The 20,504-nt window shown below is 39.2% G+C and overlaps 2 protein-coding genes and 1 long non-coding RNA gene across 3 annotated transcripts in view; 1 reads left to right on the top strand and 2 right to left on the bottom strand.

Moving 5' to 3' along the window:
- LOC133529288 (uncharacterized) overlaps positions 1 to 8,992 on the bottom strand; it is a gene marked incomplete at its 3' end in the record, with an annotated part of 56,201 nt that extends 47,209 nt beyond the window's left edge. Inside the window, exons 1-6 of the mRNA XM_061866984.1 lie at positions 8,816 to 8,992; positions 7,189 to 7,279; positions 5,747 to 5,861; positions 1,798 to 1,925; positions 991 to 1,080; positions 214 to 297 (exon numbers count right to left, since the gene is read on the bottom strand). Of these exons, the coding sequence (XP_061722968.1) occupies positions 214 to 297; positions 991 to 1,080; positions 1,798 to 1,925; positions 5,747 to 5,861; positions 7,189 to 7,279; positions 8,816 to 8,837 (530 nt within the window). The remainder of the gene's footprint in view (positions 1 to 213; positions 298 to 990; positions 1,081 to 1,797; positions 1,926 to 5,746; positions 5,862 to 7,188; positions 7,280 to 8,815) is intronic.
- Positions 2,150 to 3,021, top strand: LOC133529221 (uncharacterized). The gene is made up of 2 exons (XR_009801107.1): positions 2,150 to 2,591; positions 2,891 to 3,021. It is a non-coding gene; the product is annotated as an uncharacterized LOC133529221 (long non-coding RNA).
- A 594-nt stretch (positions 8,993 to 9,586) lies between the features above and the next one.
- LOC133529093 (serine protease 3-like) lies at positions 9,587 to 18,784 on the bottom strand. Its single transcript, XM_061866715.1, has 8 exons — positions 18,662 to 18,784; positions 16,942 to 17,032; positions 15,545 to 15,707; positions 14,861 to 15,030; positions 13,283 to 13,384; positions 12,408 to 12,547; positions 10,982 to 11,096; positions 9,587 to 10,211 (listed from the first exon to the last, which is right to left on the bottom strand). The coding sequence occupies exons 1-8, from the start codon at positions 18,701 to 18,703 to the stop codon at positions 9,799 to 9,801; spliced, it is 1,236 nt and encodes a 411-aa protein (XP_061722699.1). The 5' UTR covers positions 18,704 to 18,784; the 3' UTR covers positions 9,587 to 9,798.
- Between the last annotated feature and the right edge of the window lie 1,720 nt (positions 18,785 to 20,504).

Raw genomic sequence — 20,504 nt, 5'->3', positions numbered from 1 at the left:
TATGGCAGGTGAGCTGGATGCAGGCGGTGAGCGCGGCGCGCAGCACGGCGCGCGCCATGGCCGACATGTGCCGGCAGCGCCCTCTACACAGTTAGTGTGTTAGTACCTATGGCAGGTGAGCTGGATGCAGGCGGTGAGCGCGGCGCGCAGCACGGCGCGCGCCATGCCCGACATGTGCCGGCAGCGCCCTCTACACAGTTAGTGTGTTAGTACCTATGGCAGGTGAGCTGGATGCAGGCGGTGAGCGCGGCGCGCAGCACGGCGCGCGCCATGGCCGACATGTGCCGGCAGCGCCCTCTACACAGTTAGTGTGTTAGTACCTATGGCAGGTGAGCTGGATGCAGGCGGTGAGCGCGGCGCGCAGCACGGCGCGCGCCATGGCCGACATGTGCCGGCAGCGCCCTCTACACAGTTAGTGTGTTAGTCAGCGGGCAAGTACAGAAGCCAGGAGAGTCGTACGGATTCGATCACCCCACAACCGATACAAATCGCGACAAAAATTCTCCGTTCAAAATTCGAAAAGTGTGAAGATTACTTCTGTGTAATTTAATTTATAAAATATTAGTCAGTGAGACACCCCACATGATTGCATATTACATCATTTTATATGTTTATATTCCAAAAATCCTATAACTATAGTACTGAGGGCGTCTGCTAGCCGGCGCGGTTGCATTGAGTAGGTGAGCGGGTTAACGAAAAATAGTATAAGCGTTGCTAACTGGCGTGGACGCGTGCGATGGGTTTTACTTACAATGGCACCCGCGTGCAGTCGCCCGCGAACTGAATCGCGTCAGCTAGCGGACGCCCTCAGACATATATTATTTATGTCAATATATAGAGGTTATAAACATAGTCAAAAATTAAATGCATATTAGTACTAGTGCTCATAGTTACATGCTCTATCTCGTCACTTTAATAGAAGAGTACACTTAATGGATAAATTTTACTAATAAATGAATATACTAAATAGTATAAGTTTAGTAAACTTACTCCGTATCTTTGAGCTTGGCGGCCGGCGCCGGCGCCCGCACCACGCGCAGCGCGCGCGCGCCCGCCTCCGAGCGCGCGTAGCACGGGGAGCTGAACACAAGTCCTTTCATATACATGGGACACTTGCCATCGTCAAAACGGTCCCTAAACGTATATATTATATTGTTTCTAAAATATCATACTAAATTACGGAATTACATTAGTCTGTCAGTCAATTATGCGTAGCGCAACCCGCATAAGGTCTAGAAAATGATATTGCCAGCAAACAAAGGGACGAAAGTCAAAATTTATATGGAAATTCGATTGTTTGCGTCCTCATTTTTCAAATTTACTGTCTTTTTCTAAGTAATGACAATTTTGGAGCGTTAGACTATAAATAACAGAAAGACATATATAAACGGTCAGTTCAAACCGTTTTAGGTTAAATTTAGGTCTGATTCTGATTAGGTTAAAGAACAATCGCCCAAGGACACTCCCTTGTGGCACTCCAAAAATAAAATAAAGGTAAGAATCACTTTAGCCTGAACCTACTTTGGCAATTCACTTTTTTTGACATAGTAATTATAATACCAGCCAATGTTATACTTGAACTCCTATTTTTTAAAGTTTTCAGAAAGGAATTGGTGTGCATACTGTGTCAAAAGCCTCGGCTAGGTCTTGACCTGTTTCAATTAAGTTTGTGTTACGATGTAATTAAGAGAATAATACTTTGCACATGCACCTTGAAAACAATTTCTATTTGTGATATTAAAAATAGGTATAATTATTCTGTTTTTTTTTTTGAGAAAATATAATATATATACTTACCAATACAACCGCTCCTGCTGAACAGCATAGGGCTCCTTATCATCGATGGGTGTTCCGCATGTGTTGCACGCGAAGCACTCCGGGTGGTAATGACGTATACCGGCCGCCATTACTGGACCCGTCATCACCTGTGTAACAAAAAACAATACTCAGTCTAACTCTTGATTGTTATAGTCTGGCAAACACACCTTGTCAGTCAGTAAGAATCAGTTAAATTACCCTCATCCCTTTCTTTTGGGTGCTAGTACTAGCGTAAGACAAAGATAGCATGATTATCTTCATCTATGTTTGAAATCAGACAGTCCTGGGCCAAACTATAGTTACCGGCGTTACCGCAAAACATATGACACTAAGGGCCAGTTGCACCAAACCACCTGCTAACGTAAGCACAGTTCGCTAAATTTTAACGCTTACGTGGGGGTCTTAACGATTGCTAAATAAAATGCGTTGCACCAACTATAAAATAACAGAATGTCGTCGCTAATCGTGTGGCCATACCATGAACGCATTCCTACCAAAAATTTTATGGTAGAATTTTTTTTTCATATAGCAACCCAGTCATAAATGTCAAAGTTGTCAAATTTTTCAACAACGAGAAAACTTTTGTAGGCGCGAACTAGTTTCTTTTCAGGTTTTAGATCTAAATATTACACAATTTATGCCATGCCAATCTTGATTATATTAAAAACAATGTATCTTCATGGCACTTTAAAGTGAAACAGATGAATAATCATTCAGTGGCCAAGTGCTTTCCAAGCTGCAAAGCCGAATCAAACAAGGACCTGCATTGCCTGGTAAGTTATCTTATTAGTTTAATACGTATCCCTAACTACTTTCAGAGCCCTAAGTACAAGGAATTACCTACGCTACCTACGACTATGACCCAAATACCGACAGTTGGGGCAACATTTCCAATTACATATATTGTTGACACAATAATACATAACTGTTAGTTCTGTTAGTAGCAGATATTCAAGTTATTTTTGTACTTTAATTTAAACGTGCTTGATCTAAGCATTTTCTTTTTGCCAATGGTTGAAACGGATCACAATATATTTTTATGCATAATAATTTCATGTTACTTTCTTTTCAGGTTTGATATACACCATTTGATATGGAATACAAGATGAAAGTTACACACAAGTGAATCGATTCAAGAAATCAAAGAATCATACACTAGATTAACTGAAAAACTTGTTGCGAAAAATAAAGTATTATAAATAGTATCTGAATTTCATTTTCGATAATAAAAATATATTTTTAGTTATCTTATCTTACTTTATTTTCTATCTTACACTAAATCTTTTTTAGGTAGTGAGTAATGGAGGTAAAAGGTTATCCGGAGAGAAATCAACAACTCATTGACATATAATATATTATTTCACAATTATATTTAAGTGCCTGCTTATTATATTTTCTGTCAGACTGGTGACTTCACTTGATTATTTCAACTATTATTTATTTTTTTCTTTATTGGGGTGATCATGATATAAATCATTTATGAAACATGCATGGGCTGTTAAAAAACTGGTATGGGGAAAACAAATAAAATCAATTTGAGGGCCTTTTATTATAACTGAATTTAGAGCTATTTAGGTATGTTAGGTTTTAAATGATGATTTATAGGGACTGGTAGGTTGATATGTAGTCAGTTTAAAAATAATGGGTTTACACATTCTCTAAAGTATGTTGTAATGCTCTTTTGCAAATTAAGACCTATGAATTATATTTTTAATTTACTGTTATGTTATTTCCAATACATGGCTAAGGTTACATACAATTGTTACATAGTAATTTATTTATATGCGATTTCACTGTATGACTGGTTGAACACAAGTAAAATTCAGGTGACAGAAGGGAGGCAATATTATATTTTATCTAACCCAGGTATTGGCTGTTATATTTATAAATGTTATCCAGTATGAAAGGAAACAATTAAGATGGTCAGCTCTTTATCATTTGTCACCATGCCTGTCACGTTCTAACAAGTATGTAAGCACAAAAGTGACAGGCATAGTGACAAGTGATAAAAATGGAACCATGCTGCCACCGCAGGTTATACCTATTACTCAATTGTTCTCATGTATATTCGATATTTCCAGAAGAATTACTTTATTAGGCTCGGAGGCCACTAATGTCTAGACACAGTAAGAGATCCTTTGGTGTATTATCAAGGTATGTCAGGGCATGCTGAGGCATCCCTCACACAAACAAATGCTAAGAACATCTGGCATGTCTAAGACACTGTGGTCAACCTGAAAATTCCAGAGGGATACCTTGACATTCACAAGCAGAGCTCAATGAGTAGGGATGCCTCGGCAATATGCTAAAGGACGCCCTGCCATGTCATGTCGCTAACGGGTGCGGGTTGAAGATAAGAGATACCCAGGCAGCCCACACTCAAAATAAATGTAGATTTTTGGAGCTGTTAATTGTTAAATCTAATTGTAACTTTGTATTCTAATAAATATTAATTTAAATATAAATATCACCATAAAGAAAACTATTTTTAGTTCATTACTTGCTAAGTTGTTGTTTCTAGGGTTAATGAATAAGATATGTTGTAAAAGCAAATAAAACACAAGCAAGTATGTATGAATTGAAGTATTATAATCAGTTTTACATTAGGTACACATTTTGCCCACTTATATATAACCTATTATGCCGACTGGTCTGGAATTGTCCAATACATTTTCTTCACACTAAAATACTTGATTTAATATGTAGCATCTTGTTTTATGTGCGTTTATAGTTATAAATATAGTTCACTTCTGTTGTGAGTTACGATTTTCAGAGGTCGACTTTGTATAGGTATGTTTATAGTTGTCATCTCGCTGTTTTCGAATATCATAGTTAGTTCACCAGTATTTCCAAGGGATATAACATTTTTATCTTGATTCCAATAAACAGAGAGCGTTTTAAATTGATTTTAATGACCAGTCTGTCGATAAATTGTGTTCATTACATGCCGTCGAGTTTCACTTTATGGGACGTATTTGTTAACCTGTGATAGCATCAATCTGGTCTTATCCTCAACTTAAACTCATTCTGCACTCGATTTCAATTTAAAACACACCTTTTCTTTAAATATCCAGTACAAATTAATGTATTTTATGAAACACAAGTCGTCTCGCAACTAAAACGACATTTAAAACCATTATGTGAACTGTCACACGTTTTTGCGTTTAGATATTTCCACCTTTTTATTGTTATAAATATATTTTGAATAATTTACATTACTTTTTTACTCAAATTATTGAATAATCAAACATAAATTCGTGAAATACGGACAATTTCCAAAAAGCGCCGCCATATTTATCGAACGACTTTGCTGTTAACCAGTGCTCTGCCACCGGTTAAGGGCAGCGTAACTTTTTAACGGACACATAGCGTGGTGCAACCCAAATATGCAGTTAGCATTCGCTAGCGCCATATTTACACATGATCAGTACATCAAATGGGCATGGTGCAACTGGCCCTAAGTATACAGCACCATCTTTATCGGCTGTCAAGCCTAGTATACGTCTTCCACAATCAATAGCTCTTTACTAATAAACCACCAGAAAGTAAAAAAGGTTTTTTATAATTTTTTTACCACAAATAGGGAGTATTACTGCAATGTTCTGCCGCAAGAGACCAGCACTATCACATCACATAAACCATAGAGTAACTTATACATACTAAGTCTTAAACAGTTTTTTGAGAAGTTTTTACTATGATATTGATGCATCAAAGCGGTTTGTTTACAGAGAAGCCTGCCGCGAAACGCGAAAATTAAAATTTAGTTATCTGGCCTCTTTATAGCTCGAATATGCAGGAGATAGAGAGTTAGATAACGTAATTTCGATTTTTGTGTTTCATGTAAGCTCTCAGAATGTAGTAGAGGCGCCCTCTATGCAGAGTTTTGCGTAATATCCTCTAATAACAGCCCTTCAAATAGTAGGTGTACCTTTCGGCAGTGGTGACATGGCTCGCCGAAGCGCGCCCAGTAGTCCTGCTGGCAGAACAGCAGCCCACCCTTCTCATGGTACCATGTTGATAGCAGGCAGTCACATGCTGAGCACCTGTCATGTAATCAGTGTGTTATCACCATTATTCTATACCTATATGTTCCACACATAGGCCTCCTCTCATTAAAGAGTGGTTTGGTGTAGTCTAATGTGAAGTAGGAACTTCACACAAAGCTTTGAAAATAACAGAATTATTTATCAAGAGTTGTATACCTCATGATCGTCAATACAAAAAGATAACACGTTTTTCCCCTTCTAATTATTTTCCATTTTCCAGGATTTTTTTATTTCTTTATTTGGAGATCCAACAGCTGTTACATTAACATAGAAAAATATAGTAGATACAGGAAGCCAATTATAGTAACTCACAGGTAGTGACATAATACTAAACTAAGATTACGCACTATGGCAACCACATAAGTGAACAAAGCGAATACAAATAATTCCTAATAAGGATAATGTGGAAGTTCAAAATACTAATTAACTTAGTAACATAATGAGGTCTAAGGTAAAAGTATTTATATGTTATTAACACAATGAAAAACTAGATTATTTCGCAACGATCGCAAAGCTTATTCTTTTTAATTAAATCTTTATTTTATTAAAAATAAAACATAGTCATCAGTGTTGGCCGAAATTGACCATATTGAAAATTAACCATTACAAATTGAACCGTAAACTGTAACCGTCGATCACGAGTTACTGTGTGGACCCGCCTAATGGTTAATTTTCAATATGGCCAATTCAATATGGTTCTTAGTTCTTCAATTTTACCAACTTCCAACACTGGAACATCTAAAAATATTTACAATTATTTGGTCTGTCTTAATGTTTGATTTTCTTAGCCAATTTATGCTGACCTGTGGTTTAACCTTTTATGACTCCTATGTATATTATTGTAGTTTTCTAAAATTTGTTTTTGTTGTTCAAAATGACTGTGTGATAGTTTGTCTAGAGCTTAGTAAAGTTAATGTTGTAATAATTAGGCATATTATGAGTATGATTAGATTTCTTTTTTCAATACTTATGTTAGTGGCTGATCTCTGATAATATTTATTTCTTAAAGGATAAGTTAGACATAAACTCGTTAAACCTTTTTTGTATAGTTATATCACGTTTTTTGGAAGGGCTTCCTTGGAAGGGCTGCCACGGAAGGGCGTCAAGTTATGCAAAAGGTACCTTGACACCAAGCTGAGCCGAAACCTTTTCAGTGATGTTTTAACCCGTTTTATGACATGTTATTGTAAATTTTTTGTCGTTCAAGTGTCCTTAAAAAAAAAAAATTCTGTCCTATTTTGCTCTATTATCTGTTGCAAGTATTTTTTTCAAATAGTTTCCTAATATGCGGATACGAGAACTTAAAGTAAGTAAAGAAACTTACCTGAAGCAATCTGTATGCCATTCTTGTTCCAGTGCTGACACATAGTCATTTTCTCCAATGTTGTTCAAGCACCCGGCACAGTTGAGGGACTCTGGAACACCACATAAAAAATATTACGGCATGATCTTACACAAATCTACCTGATCCTGTAGCCTCCTGAGATCCCGGTACAAAAATTTTGTGCATATTACACAATCTATTTTTTTAAACTTAATTTTAAGCCATTTCCAGGCCGGACCAATCTACAGGATTTTCCAAAAACATCTAACAATGAATCCATCTTTGATGACTATTTTGAATACAACGAAAGTGCAATCTAATTTGAACTTTAAATTAGAACACTAAAGTTGAAATTCTATTACTGCTTATGTGGTCAATAAATCATCCTATGCATCTGGGTCTCAGGAGGATAGGTGCTTACTGCACAGTCAAACATATCTTCTTTTAGCAGCCAAATTGTTTGGCTAGTTATATAGTTAGTTTAGTTATTTAAGTAGGTATTTAAGGTTTAGTTTAAGTTTTAGGGGACTAAAAATCTGTGGTCTTGCAGTCTCCTATGATCATTGATCTTGTAAATCAGTGGTCTCATCCATTTTATTGCACAAATATTTGTTAATTCTACCTGATTTGATATTGTATATGCAATTAATTTTTGTGTTGGTAAGTAAAAATTTTTTTTTAATTAAGTCAAACCAGTTAAACTTTATATATTGGGATTCAGAGGGCCTACCGTGAACATCTAAGTTTGCAAATTAAGGCATAATTAGAGTGACTTAGAAAGGTGCCTGCAATTTGCTAATTTCGGTGTGCGCAGTACGCCGTCAGATAGGTACAGGATCATCAGCTTTGTAGGCATTCATTACCAACTAGACTTAAATAGCTATTCAAAACATTTCTATGTTTATTGTGAACAGACAGACAAACAAACCAATGTAGCTGACTAACAATACCTACCTTTAAAAGCTATGTGTTTAAATGTCTCAATTTTTAGCACTCAAATTTGAGTCACATTGTTTTGATAAATGTGTTTAATTGTTCATTGATAACAAAAGACATTTTGTTTTAAACAACTTGATATAGGAATATATTGAATATATTATCTACATTATAAATCATACATGGTCATAAATTATAGTTTATTGATATTACTTGAGAGAAATACAACAGATACTATTCAGTATGCTATTAAATCAAACATTATCATCATAATAAATCTAATTTATGTAATAATATGATAGTGGCAGTTTCTAACTGAACTATGGAATTTAAGTTTGTCTAGCGGAAAATGCAGCGTTCAAATGAAGGTCTAAGCGGTGATATGAGTCAAAAACATTGAACCTTCACAACAACATTTTGAACAGTAGTACACGGAAGTACAACGCACTTCCAAAGGTACTTATTACTTTCAAGCTCAGTATTAGACTTAAGTTACTGCTTCGAGAGTATTCACTTAGCAAGATATTCACAGGTTAGTGTCTTAAAGGTGAGGCAGGTAGCAAACAAAAGATAATTTACGACTTCAAACGAATTTCGCCCACACAAAAACATCAAAGTGAATATACATAAAAACTTAACAAAACTTGATACTTAAAACTTTTTAATGATAATATTGTTGAATAAAACTTACCTTTAGTACTCGATCCCTCCATTTCATTTCAAATACAAGCATTTATTGTAAAAACTTAAAATTGTATATTATAATAGTAACTTTGCCTGCACCCATGAATACTTTCAATGACGCAAACGTCAAGTTAGGGTGACCAGCGACTGGAATGTAATAATATTTTTATCGCACGCGGCGCATTACATGCTCAAAAAGCATTTTCAATCCTCTTTTAATGCACATACACCTGTTACTTTTGTGTGCTAATGAATTATGCTTTGCTGCTTGTGCAATCATAATGGGCATATTATTTGTATAAGCCCGCGGCTTGCTCCTGTTACGTACAGTGAGCTGCAAAATTGCATGGAGAAATTATGAATGGATTCATTGATAAAATTGCCATGCACTTTTATGGCTGATGTTACATTGCGCAGGTGTACTTCATATTTTTGTTTACACGATGCATGTGAACATTGTGAACCAACCAACATGGGCATGTTACGAGTACCATGTGCAATGACTTAATCAACAAAGTGCTTTTGATGGAATCACATCCATAATTGTAGTAAGCAAATTATAATTTACCTACATGGAAATTTTAGTAGTTGTTTACGGGTATAAACTCCTAAATCCCAGATGCTTTTATAATGCACAAATTAAAACAGATAATTTGAAGTTCTCTTAAATGTGACAAAGTTCTAAATAAAACATTGTTTTTCTACTGGCAACATCAGCAAATAAAAAACGTCTTACGTTCAGTCAGGAAAATATTCTAGTGATAAAAATATATCAATGTAATTTGCTCAACTATTTATTTAAATGTAAAAATATACAAATTGCAGACTTCATACTAAATGGCTTAGTTGTATAAGGATATGTGAGGTAAGAGCTACCTAAAAGTAGTTTATTTTGATCGAGGCAAGAGAAACAGTATGAGGATTCCCTTCAAGTGTTTCGCTTACCTCACTTTTTTCTAACCCATCTAACCTTAAATAAATGTTACAAATTTATTTTTTAATGTGAACTTTCTTTTTCCTTCCATACTTGTTAAGTTTAACTTTAACGTTGACTTTGACTTCCAATTTCTTCATCAACTCAGACAATTCACAGTCATCAGAATCAGATTCATCGGAATCCTTCTCCTCCGAACTGTCCTCTTCCGGTTCTGGGGCTTCCGTTGATTCATCTTCTCCGGACTCATTGGAATCTGGGGATTCAGTCACTGGTGGCTCAGTTGGGGTCTCAGTTGGCGGCTCAGTTGGTGGCTCAGTAGGTGCTTCAGTTGGTGGTTCAGTTGGCGGTTCAGTTGGGCGCTCAGTTGGTGGTTCAGTTGGGGCTTCAGTATCTTCTTCTAGGTTATCGAAGTCAATGCCAGTTTTCTCTGTAAACCAGCTGTGGAAGGGTCCAAGGCGAGTGAAACCTGCGAAAATTATTATTTTATAAGAGTGAAGATAAATTGAATTTAAGTAGGGATGATCGAATAAAAGTTATGTAGGTATTTTAAATATAGCAGGATTTAATGCCGCTTGTCATTCTCTACCAGTCAACAATAATGTCATTTTCGGGCTTGGGGACTCAAATATGATCTTGATTAGTCTTCAAGTAGACATTGCCATTTTTCCCTAGTTTGTGTCACTTCGCGCCAGTTGAATTTTTCAAGACATCGAATGCTGCAGTATCTACGGTGCCCAACTGCACAATTTCTCAAATGCTTATCAGAAAAGAGATAACTGTTAGTGACAAGCAGTCGGAACCACAAGTAGATAGTTCTTCCAATTACTTAACTGCCAGCAGGATCTCCGGTGTTGCACCCCGGGTCACCCAGGGTCAAAGAGTAAATAAAGTCAGTATATACCTAGGGTACTCCGATGAGAATGGGTTCACCTTTGCCATACACCACACCATTAGCCACGAGTTTGTCTTATAGATGTTCCAGTAGAGTATACCTGGAGGATCCCCGGCGTGGCACCCCGAGTCACCTAGGGTACTCTGATGAGAATGGGTTCACCTTTGTCATCCACCACACCATAGGCACAAATGATTATAGGTGTTCCAGTAGACTTTACCAGCAGGATCCCCGGCGTGGCACCCCGAGTCACCTAGGGTACTCCGATGAGAATGGGTTCACCTTTGTCATACACCACACCATTAGCTACGAATTATTATAGGTGTTCCAGTAGAGTTTATTACCTGCAGGATGACCGGCGTGGCACCCCGAGTCACCACCAGCCACGAACGCTGCTACTCCGATAAGGATTGGGACGCCGTCGTCATCCACGTTGACGAGGGGCCCGCCACTGTCACCCTGAAGAATAAATATTATAGAAAATATTATTACAAGCTTTTATTTTGAGATGGGCCGCGAATATGGAGTTTACCGAATACGAATATTCGGCCCAATGCTCGGTTCAGATCTTACCTGTTCATTAAGTTTCTGTTATACAATAGTTCTTGTGGTGACGAAACAGCCAAGCCACATATTTTGATAAGGTGTAGAGTTTGTGATGTTAGGGCTTGTAAGTAGAGTTAATAGGGTGTGTAGATTTAGAAGCTTGGCTCTAAATTAGATCTTATAACTTTTTGACAGTGCGAGCCGTATGGTTTCGTCTTGGCCACATTTTACATGAAAATGTTTTTGGTGGGATAAAGTATTACAGTATATCATAAGTAGGTATCTACATTAATCAAACAACAGTATTATATCTGATAATAACTATCAGTCGGTCACCTAAAATCCGTGACGTGTTGATCAAGATACACGATATGATATCATATGGTAGCGAAGATACCATATGATATCATAACAGTTCTTTTTTAATAAAAAATGGGATTAGACAACAAGACAAGGCGCCTTGCCCCGGAACCCTCGAAACACGACACCCGTCAGTGTCACACGCCGCACTCGATTATCTCCCGTACGAGAAAAAAGTTACTGTTTTTATCTAAAACTAAATGTACAGTACGGTTTAACTCACGTATTTTAGTCACTCGGGCGACATGTTTGGGAGAGTCTAGGCCTTGTCTTATTTTCAATCACTAACAGTGTATGAGTAGCGTTCACGATAGGCGCGCGCCGCGTACTGCTGCACGCCGCGCAGCAATGAGTCCGGTTGGGGGTGGTCTTGCGCTGTCGTTGTAGGTGAGCCCGATGGTGGGTTTGGGTGGAGGGTAAGTAATTTACATTCCGGACCTGCTTCAGCTCAGTATGTTACTGAAGCCAAGTTACTTTGTCACTTGTTTATATTTATGTAGGTACCCCTAGGTAGTCGTACTGTTGTAGGTTGTACTTGGCAACAACTAAAGACTAGCTTGTACAATTTTTTTTAACTTCAAAATATCTCACTACCGGCAAGGTGAGATTGTGAGGAGTTGTGAGGTGATGTCAGTAATGATAGTGCCGAAGGCGGTGAAGCATACAGCGTTCGATTCCCGGGGTCAAATATCTCACCTGGCAAGTAGACTGTGAGGTGACAATGAAGAACCTCGCGCAGATTGTGGTGTCAGTGATGATAAATGCCGAAGGTGGAGAAGCAAAGCATAGCGCGTTTGATACCCCGGTCAGGTACAACCAGTTCAGGTCCTCTGAAGTGTCCCCTGGGATCAACAAATATCTCACCTGGCAGGTTGACTGTGAGGTGACATTGAAGAACCTCGCGCAGATGGTGGTGTCAGTGACGATAGTGCCGAAGGTGGAGAAGCATAGCGCGTTCGATACCCCGGTCAGGTACACCCACTGCAGGTTCTCGGCGGTGGCACCTGCGACCAATGACCAATATTAACAAGAGATCTTTTAAAACTAAGGTTTGGAAAGGTCTGCAATCTTGGTGATAGAGTATGAATTTATTAAAAAGAGAAAGAAGCTGAAAAAGATATATTTTTGACAGATTCAGCAGAAAGCGATAGTGTTTGTATGGTTGATAAGTCGGACCAAGCTAACTGTTGCATGGTATTTCCAATGACAAAGTGTGGGAATTTCATAATTCATGTTAAATTTCTATGAAAGTATGACAGTCCGGGGCTACAAGGCAAAACCGTATTTGGGCCCTCTTAATAAAAGGTAAAGTATGGCTGATCTAGGGCCTTCTGACCGCTGGTACCTGTGGGACGTCTGCCGCCTACACAAGGGTCCCTGCGCGGGCGGGCGCGACGTAAGATCAAGCCGCCCACTGAGGTGGAGGGGTGACTTCCCACGAGTCAGGTCCGAGTCCGGACGGCCACTGGCGAGGTTGCCGAAGAGAGCTTCGACCTCGCCCTATAGCACAGAGGCGGCAACAGAGGGGTTTTTGTGGGTAAACCATGAGTCCCATTAGCCATATATGGGAGTCCCATGCATCCACCCCAGGCCGGTCCCTGCGCCTGGGTGGTATGCGTAAAGCATTTCCCCCTTAAAAAAAGGGCCTTCTGACTGCTACCCTAAAGTTACGCTATGTTGGCCCATATTGTACGCTGATTAAAAGAAAAGTAATTTGTACAAGACAAGATATTACTTGCCTCCTGTCCAAACACGTCCAAAGCCGCTAGCCATGACCTGCTGGTTGGAGTAGTCCCTGTACGCATCAGCTGATGACTGCATCTTGATGGGCTGCAGCAGATCTGCACACAGAATATTAGAGGATAAAGTTCGTTACATTGGGCACCGTTATAGCTTCAGGAAATTATGGTACTGATTTTTCTGGATGTCGAAAGATTGGGTATGTAGGTACTTACTAAGGATTTTATGACAGTTGTCCCGGTTCTGTTTTTAATTGATCACTTAATAACATATATTTTTAGCCGACACCAGAGCTCTTTATTTTGAATAGATATCGATAGCGCGCTTTACAAAAACAAATCTTACAGCAAAATTGAGGGGAATTAGACGTGATGATAAGATAGTTAAAAGATAGAATATTCTTAACTGCACACTTAAAAAATAACAGTTACAGAGAAGCACTAAAGAATATTATAACATAAGTTTCTTCTGTCTTCGACAAGGTTGACTTTAGAAAGAAGTGTTAACTTCACGGCTACCACGAGTTGGCGTTTGACGTTAGCGTCTGCGTGAACTCGATCGCATTCCCTCTCTATCGCACCAATACATTGGAGCAAGCGAGATGGACTGCGATTGAGTTTACGCAAGTTGTGGTACGGCTACTTACGGCTGAAAGTGAAGGGTGGCTGACATATGCCATGGCGATGTCAGTTGGCTGGACGATATGTGCCAACTCGTTCACGCAGGTGGGATGTTACACCTGTCGTCTCTGAGTCATATTGGGGCTGCAAGATGTGGACGAGAACGGCGCGGACCAGCTGTCTTACTGTGGTCTCACTAGGGATAAGTAACTCACGGCTGAAAGCAATGTCATTAACTTGCACGAAGGTCGCCAACTCGTTTCTGACGATGGATAGTTGTTGTCGTCAAGCTCACCATACTTATTAACCTATCGAATGAGCTTATGGTTTTACGGATACTGGAAAGCGATATAATGTAAATGTACTACATACCTATACGAGGCCTGGATGTTAGTGAGATGACGATATGAGTTGTGCTGGTGTCCGACTTTATTACCTACATATAACATGAGTATCACATGATTATCCACCTGGTTTCTTGAGCTTAATAGTCGCCTCCAAACCTCCCCTTATAGCGACCCCATTCCTCACACAAAGTTTACCTTAAGTTCATATTAGCCTCACTGGATCACTGTTCACTCTGAGTACTGATAACGTTGGTCACAATATACCAGAGACATATCATTATTCTAATAACACCATAAGAACGTTCTTGACTTGATCTAAAAGCAAATATCACTGCCGCGTCGATCTGTTCGCACACAAACTCCTTTTTCCTACTGTCGTTCTCATCTACCCTCTCAACTTCCCTCAAAAAATCCCAATAACCTAGAAGCGGTTACTTAAGTTAAACGTGACTACTAGCGCCATCTACTCCATGACGTTGGCAAATATTAGCTGGTTCGCAATACGTTCGCGACAGTTGTACCACACCGTCGTCTCCGAGTCATATTGTGGCTACGAGATGTGGACGAGACCGGCACGGACCAGCTGCCTCACTAATGCCAAGTAACTTACGGCTGAAAGTGAAAGGCTCGTCGACGTGAGCGATAGCAATGTCATTAGGCTGGACGACAGCCGCCAACTCGTCTATGAAGGTGGGATAGTTGTACCACACCGTCGTCTCCGAGTCATATTGTGGCTGCGAGATGTGGACGAGACCGGCGCGGACCAAGAGTCGCACTCGTCTGGGGAGAAATGGACGATTACCTATTGCAAGAGATCAATTAAATACCCGGTACACATATCAGGCCATCGTAGGCCTATCAACATACGGACACAGTTAATATGTTAGGTTAGAGATGGTAAGGTCGTCTAATGGTTATTCCGACCAAAGTTTAATGGTTTTCTAAAAACATTTTATATACGATATTTCAGATTTACATGCTGGCTCTTAAACGCATCACATCCGAAAATTCGTGCTTGGTTCGGAGTGTCACATAAGAAACATCAGAAGGTTGATTTTTTTGGAATATTTTAAAATAACTATAGGTATTTACTATCTGTGCCGTACAATGCGTGGCGGTAATGGTATGGTTGCAATAGTGTTGACTATGGGGAGGTAGATATAGTGCGATGTGCGATGCTTCATAGTCTAACATAAGAAACATATCGTCAAAATTTCCATGCTTATATCCGAGAAATCAGAGTCTAATACAATTAACATAAGGTTGATTTTCGCGCAAGTTTCAGAGTACTCACTGTGCCGTGCAATGCGCTGCGGTAATGAACCAGTTCTTATGCACCACGGACCCACCGCACGCGCTCATGGTACCAGCAGCGTTGACCATGCGGAGGTAGATCTGGTGAGGATGCTGGCCGGGGTACGCTTGCCAGCCTGATACGATGCGCGACATTGACGTTTCTAGAAACAGATTTTACAGATATACCTACTGAATAAAGCTATAAGTACGTAACCTACACTAACACCATGCCCACCGTGTCACATGAGGATACTGGTACATGGTATGCATGCATCACTAAATATCAAAGGATTAATTACATCAATGAATAAATACACAACAGACAGACTTGCTGCCTTCGAGATGTGGCTCTACCGCAGAATGTTAAAAATCTCATGGACCAGTCACATTACGAATGAAGAAGTAGAATGAGTAAGAAACCAGAAATACTCAACATCATTAAGAAAAGAAAAACAGCCTATCTGGGTCACATCTATAGAAATAAGAAATACGACTTATTACAGACAATCATCGAGGGAAAGTATGAGGGAAAAAGAGGGAGAGGTAGACCTAGAAATAAATGGATAAATAACATTAAAGACTGGACGCATACAAAAGACGCAGCCACCCTCAAGAGATTGGCATAGACCAGAGAGCTGAATGCCATGCTGACCGCCGACGCCCATTAGACTGGGCATGGCACCAGAAGAAGAAGAATTACATCAAGATTATGATGCTAATTAGGCATACTCTTAGCAATGCACTGAAAACCAGCGCTGTGACAGCCAGTCTGTAGCACGAATGCTGAGTTCATCCCTTTTGTCACACTATTGTTTACATAGTATTTATGGATAGACTTTAAGCAATTATGTTAATTATGTTAATTTAATTTTTGCTGCTCTCCTGTTCAACATGTCTATTCGTTTGTTTTCCTTTTATCGTCTTTGTATTCTTGTATGTGTGTAACAATAAATATTATTCTTATTCTTAAGATAGCAGAAAGTGTTTGGCGAAAGTATAGATCTACCAAGTCGTCACTAATAGCAATAAAAATAAAGATCAAAACCCCCACTTAAGCAGCATTTAACCTTTTTCTTTAAATTTAGAGTCTATATGAGTGGCTCTGTGTGCTGAAGACCTCGCGAACCTCCAAGGCTCCGCCATATTGAAATTAATCGAAATACTGATCTTTTTCACTTTTACTCAAACTGAGACTACTTCTTAGTTCATAAAAACTATTCTCAAGGGCGTCGCCAGGGGGGGCACAGGGGGCAGCTGCCCCGCTATTAGAGAATACAATTTGTGATTAGCCGTATGCCCCTCCCCCTCCCCTCCGCCATCGGCCACAGCAACTGCCCCCGTAGCCCATTAGCTGGCGACACCCTTGACTGTTCTGAAGTTCACATTAGCACCTACCAGCGTCAAGTTCGGAGCCAGCTTCGACTTTGAGGACATTTTCAATGAAGTCCACTTTGGTGTACTCCGGCTCCGTGGGCAGCGCCAGAACCTATCATCAACAAAGTGGACAAATCAAATAAAAAATATGTAGGATACCTCTCCTAGACTACACGTAAAATTGGGGTACACATTTTTTCGTATCACGTCCCTTCTGCAGCTTGGGCTGTCCCCACGCTGGCCCAATACGGTTTGGGGACTTCACACACCTTTATTTTTTTTCGCATATGTCTGCATGTTTCCTCATGTTGTTTACTTTACCGAAATTGAAGTTGAAGTCGGAAAGTTTGTGGTAAATATTAAATTGTACTCCATAAGTACCATCAGCCGTAAAAGTGTATTCATTCATAATTTCTCCATGCAATTTTGCAGCTCACTGTACCCACATAAGATCCGAAAAACTCATTGGTACGATTCAGGATTTGGACCCGTGACCTCCGGATTGAAAGACGGACGGACAAAATATTGTTAAGTACCTAATGTTTTTAAAAGGGATCTATGACGAATTCGTACGTAATAGGTACGTAGTTGTTTTCCGTGCTAGGTAACATTACGTAACCTGATAATTATAGTTGCCTGGAGTATTCATTTATACCTAATAGTTTTAGGTATTTAAGTTCGATGCGGGTGGGGGGGGGTCCCGAAAAAATCACGACAGGTCAAAAAGTAGCCGAAAAAACCTCGCGTGATTTGTGCACAAGCCCTAGCTTCTGCCCCCGACTTCGTCTGCTTGGAATCCTGCTGCCTCTATCTCCATACCGAATTTCATCTAAATCAGTTCATCGGTTTAAGCGTGAAGAGGTAGCAGATATAGTTCCATTCACATTTATAATATTCATCCTCATCATATCAGCCCTTTATCACCCATTGCCCAGCATAGGCCTCTCTTCTAGTACGCCACTTGTCCCGGTCTTGAGATAATCTCATCCAGAAGTGACCCGTAATCTTCCGAATGTCGTCCACACAACGAGCCAACGGACGCCAGGTGCTACTTTTATAATGTTGGCAGGGATTAAGTTTTATTCATCTAATACCTAATAAGAGACGGACATAACAGAATTAAATAAAACTTAAAACCTCGATCTGAAAATAAATAAGACCAATCTTAAAATAAACTAGGTAATAATAATCTATCTCCCTGCGGCATGGTGCCGTAGATGCTAGCAGCATTTCCTCGCTGTATCGCAATACTAATTCTATGTGCGAAGCTGCCAGCTCTACGATCACCGGTTGTATCTACTATTCTTTTCGACTCCTTAAATAGAGTAATCGCGTTCGGACCCCACGGGCCAAGGGTCTCGACACCAAAATTGTTTATTTCGGACCATAATCCATGGAAATTGGTTAGTAATTTATTTAGCTTCTTAAAAAATCTATGTTAGTCTTATGAACAGGACACTTAACCTAGTAGGTATTGGGAGCGATAAATAGTCTTGTCCCTCCCAATAACCACATCAACCCATTATTTTGTGAGCGGGCAGTCGAGGCGATCGGCCAACGTCCTGAGCATGCTGTTGCTGCTTCCGCGCATTCTACCAAGCAGTGAGGCAATTCTTTTTCGCCTTATGGCAAAGAAGTCATCTGTACTAGCCTCGTCGAACATGCCCGATGCGCTGCAGATAGGCCGCCTCAACAGCATTCTAAGGACGTTGTTAACAAACTTGTCTTTTTAATATCTTACCTGGCTTAAGCCCACGATTAAGAAGACCGCTTTGAAGAGCATCTTGGATACCACTAATCACCAGGTGCTAATTCCATAATAAATCTGTTCAATCATATTCAATTAATGATAGGAGTATCTGCAAATAATAACAGAAATCAGGGCTAATCCATGATAATGAACTTGATAGCTGTGATAATTTTGATTTTCCTACTTGTTTTCTATTTTTAATGACGAGCAATACTTATACATGTTGACATAATAACATTGAAAAAACACCGGCCAAGTGCGAGTGGAACTCGCGCACGAAGGGTTTCGTACCTACCATTATTTATAAAAACGGCAAAAAAAATATGTTTGTTGTATGGGAGCCCCCCTTAAATATTTATTTTATTCTGTTTTTAGTATTTGTTGTTATAGCAGCAATAGAAATACATAATCTGTATAAATTTCAACTGGCTAACTATCACGGTTCATGAGATACAGCCTGGTGACAGACGGACGGACGGACAGCGAAATCTCAGTAATAGAGTCCCGTTTGACCTTTGTTTACGGAACCCTAAAAAATGACCAATACTTGGGATTGAACTGAATGAATCAGATTAGCATTTAGTCGAATTATTGAAATGTTCATAGCGTTTCCTATTATTAGTCCATTAGGACGTGAACAGTATGTTATATCTTCCATCTTGTGTTTAGGATACTTTCGAATGTCGTCGGATACGGAAAATCACCCATAATTTTATCATATTTGATATTTTTAACTAAATTTGCCTGCAGTGCTGGTAGGTAAACTAGACCTACAGTACCCACCTAATACGATTTCACGGCGTAATACGCCATTATACCCTCGTTCCTGCAACTTGTTTATATATTTTTCCCCGCTTCAGATGCATTTTTAGCATTTCAGAATTGTGTATTTTATATTTTTCTTTTTACTGAATCTAAAGCAACCTAACATTAAACATACAATGTGTTTGTGCACGTATAGTGGAGCCGTTAACCACGTATAGTACGATGAATTTTATCGACAAATCACCCCCCGTACCTATGTTTTTTCTAAACCATTTTAAAAATGCATTCCTTTAAAGTTTTATGGCGCCAAACACGACTGCACTTGGTTTGTATATTACCGAAAGTCTTTTAAATATGTAGTAAATAACAGACTTGATAATATACCTATAGTCAAAAGTCAGTAAATCAACACTAGATATATAGGTATTACACCCTGATTGCTACCAAAATTAACAAAATGTCGCGATTTCGAATCTCACCTGAATCAGTATTTTTTTCAATTTTTCACTCAAAAAACAAAATATTTTCTTCAGTTACCGCGACAATTACTTATGAAATAAAACGTATTATATCGCGGGGGAGATCCACCCTGTCGTTGACCATGAAGGGTTCGAAACCTCGGGATATATTTTAAATTCATTATAAGATCAATGTGGGGATATTCTTGCTTTTTGACGGTCTTTCCACCCCGCTTTTACCTTACGCAATATAATCCGTTTACATAATTTTATATTAAACAAGTTTAGGGAACGTCGAACGCAAATAAAACACAGGTGAATAGTCTATACATTTATAAAACACTCAGTGCAACAATTGCGGACCCCCGCCATCACTATCCGATGACATATCACATCTATTTGTTATAATGCTACCATTCGTCCGACAAGCCACTACGAATTTTACTAGTCTAGTTCAAATATACTGGTAAAGGCAAAGAACCTAAAAGTGGATAGAACTGGCACTTTTACCACGCCATAGTTGAAACTAATACAAACGGGACTTAATACAGACTTCTCTGAGGGCCTACCGCGAACCACGTTCGACGTGTTGCCTCTGTCGCACTTGTAAA

Source organism: Cydia pomonella, chromosome 20 (genome assembly GCF_033807575.1).
Source record: "Cydia pomonella isolate Wapato2018A chromosome 20, ilCydPomo1, whole genome shotgun sequence".
NCBI classification, from domain to species: domain Eukaryota; kingdom Metazoa; phylum Arthropoda; class Insecta; order Lepidoptera; family Tortricidae; genus Cydia; species Cydia pomonella.
Note: the sequence above shows the minus strand (reverse complement) of the source record. Positions and strands in the feature narration are given on the sequence as shown.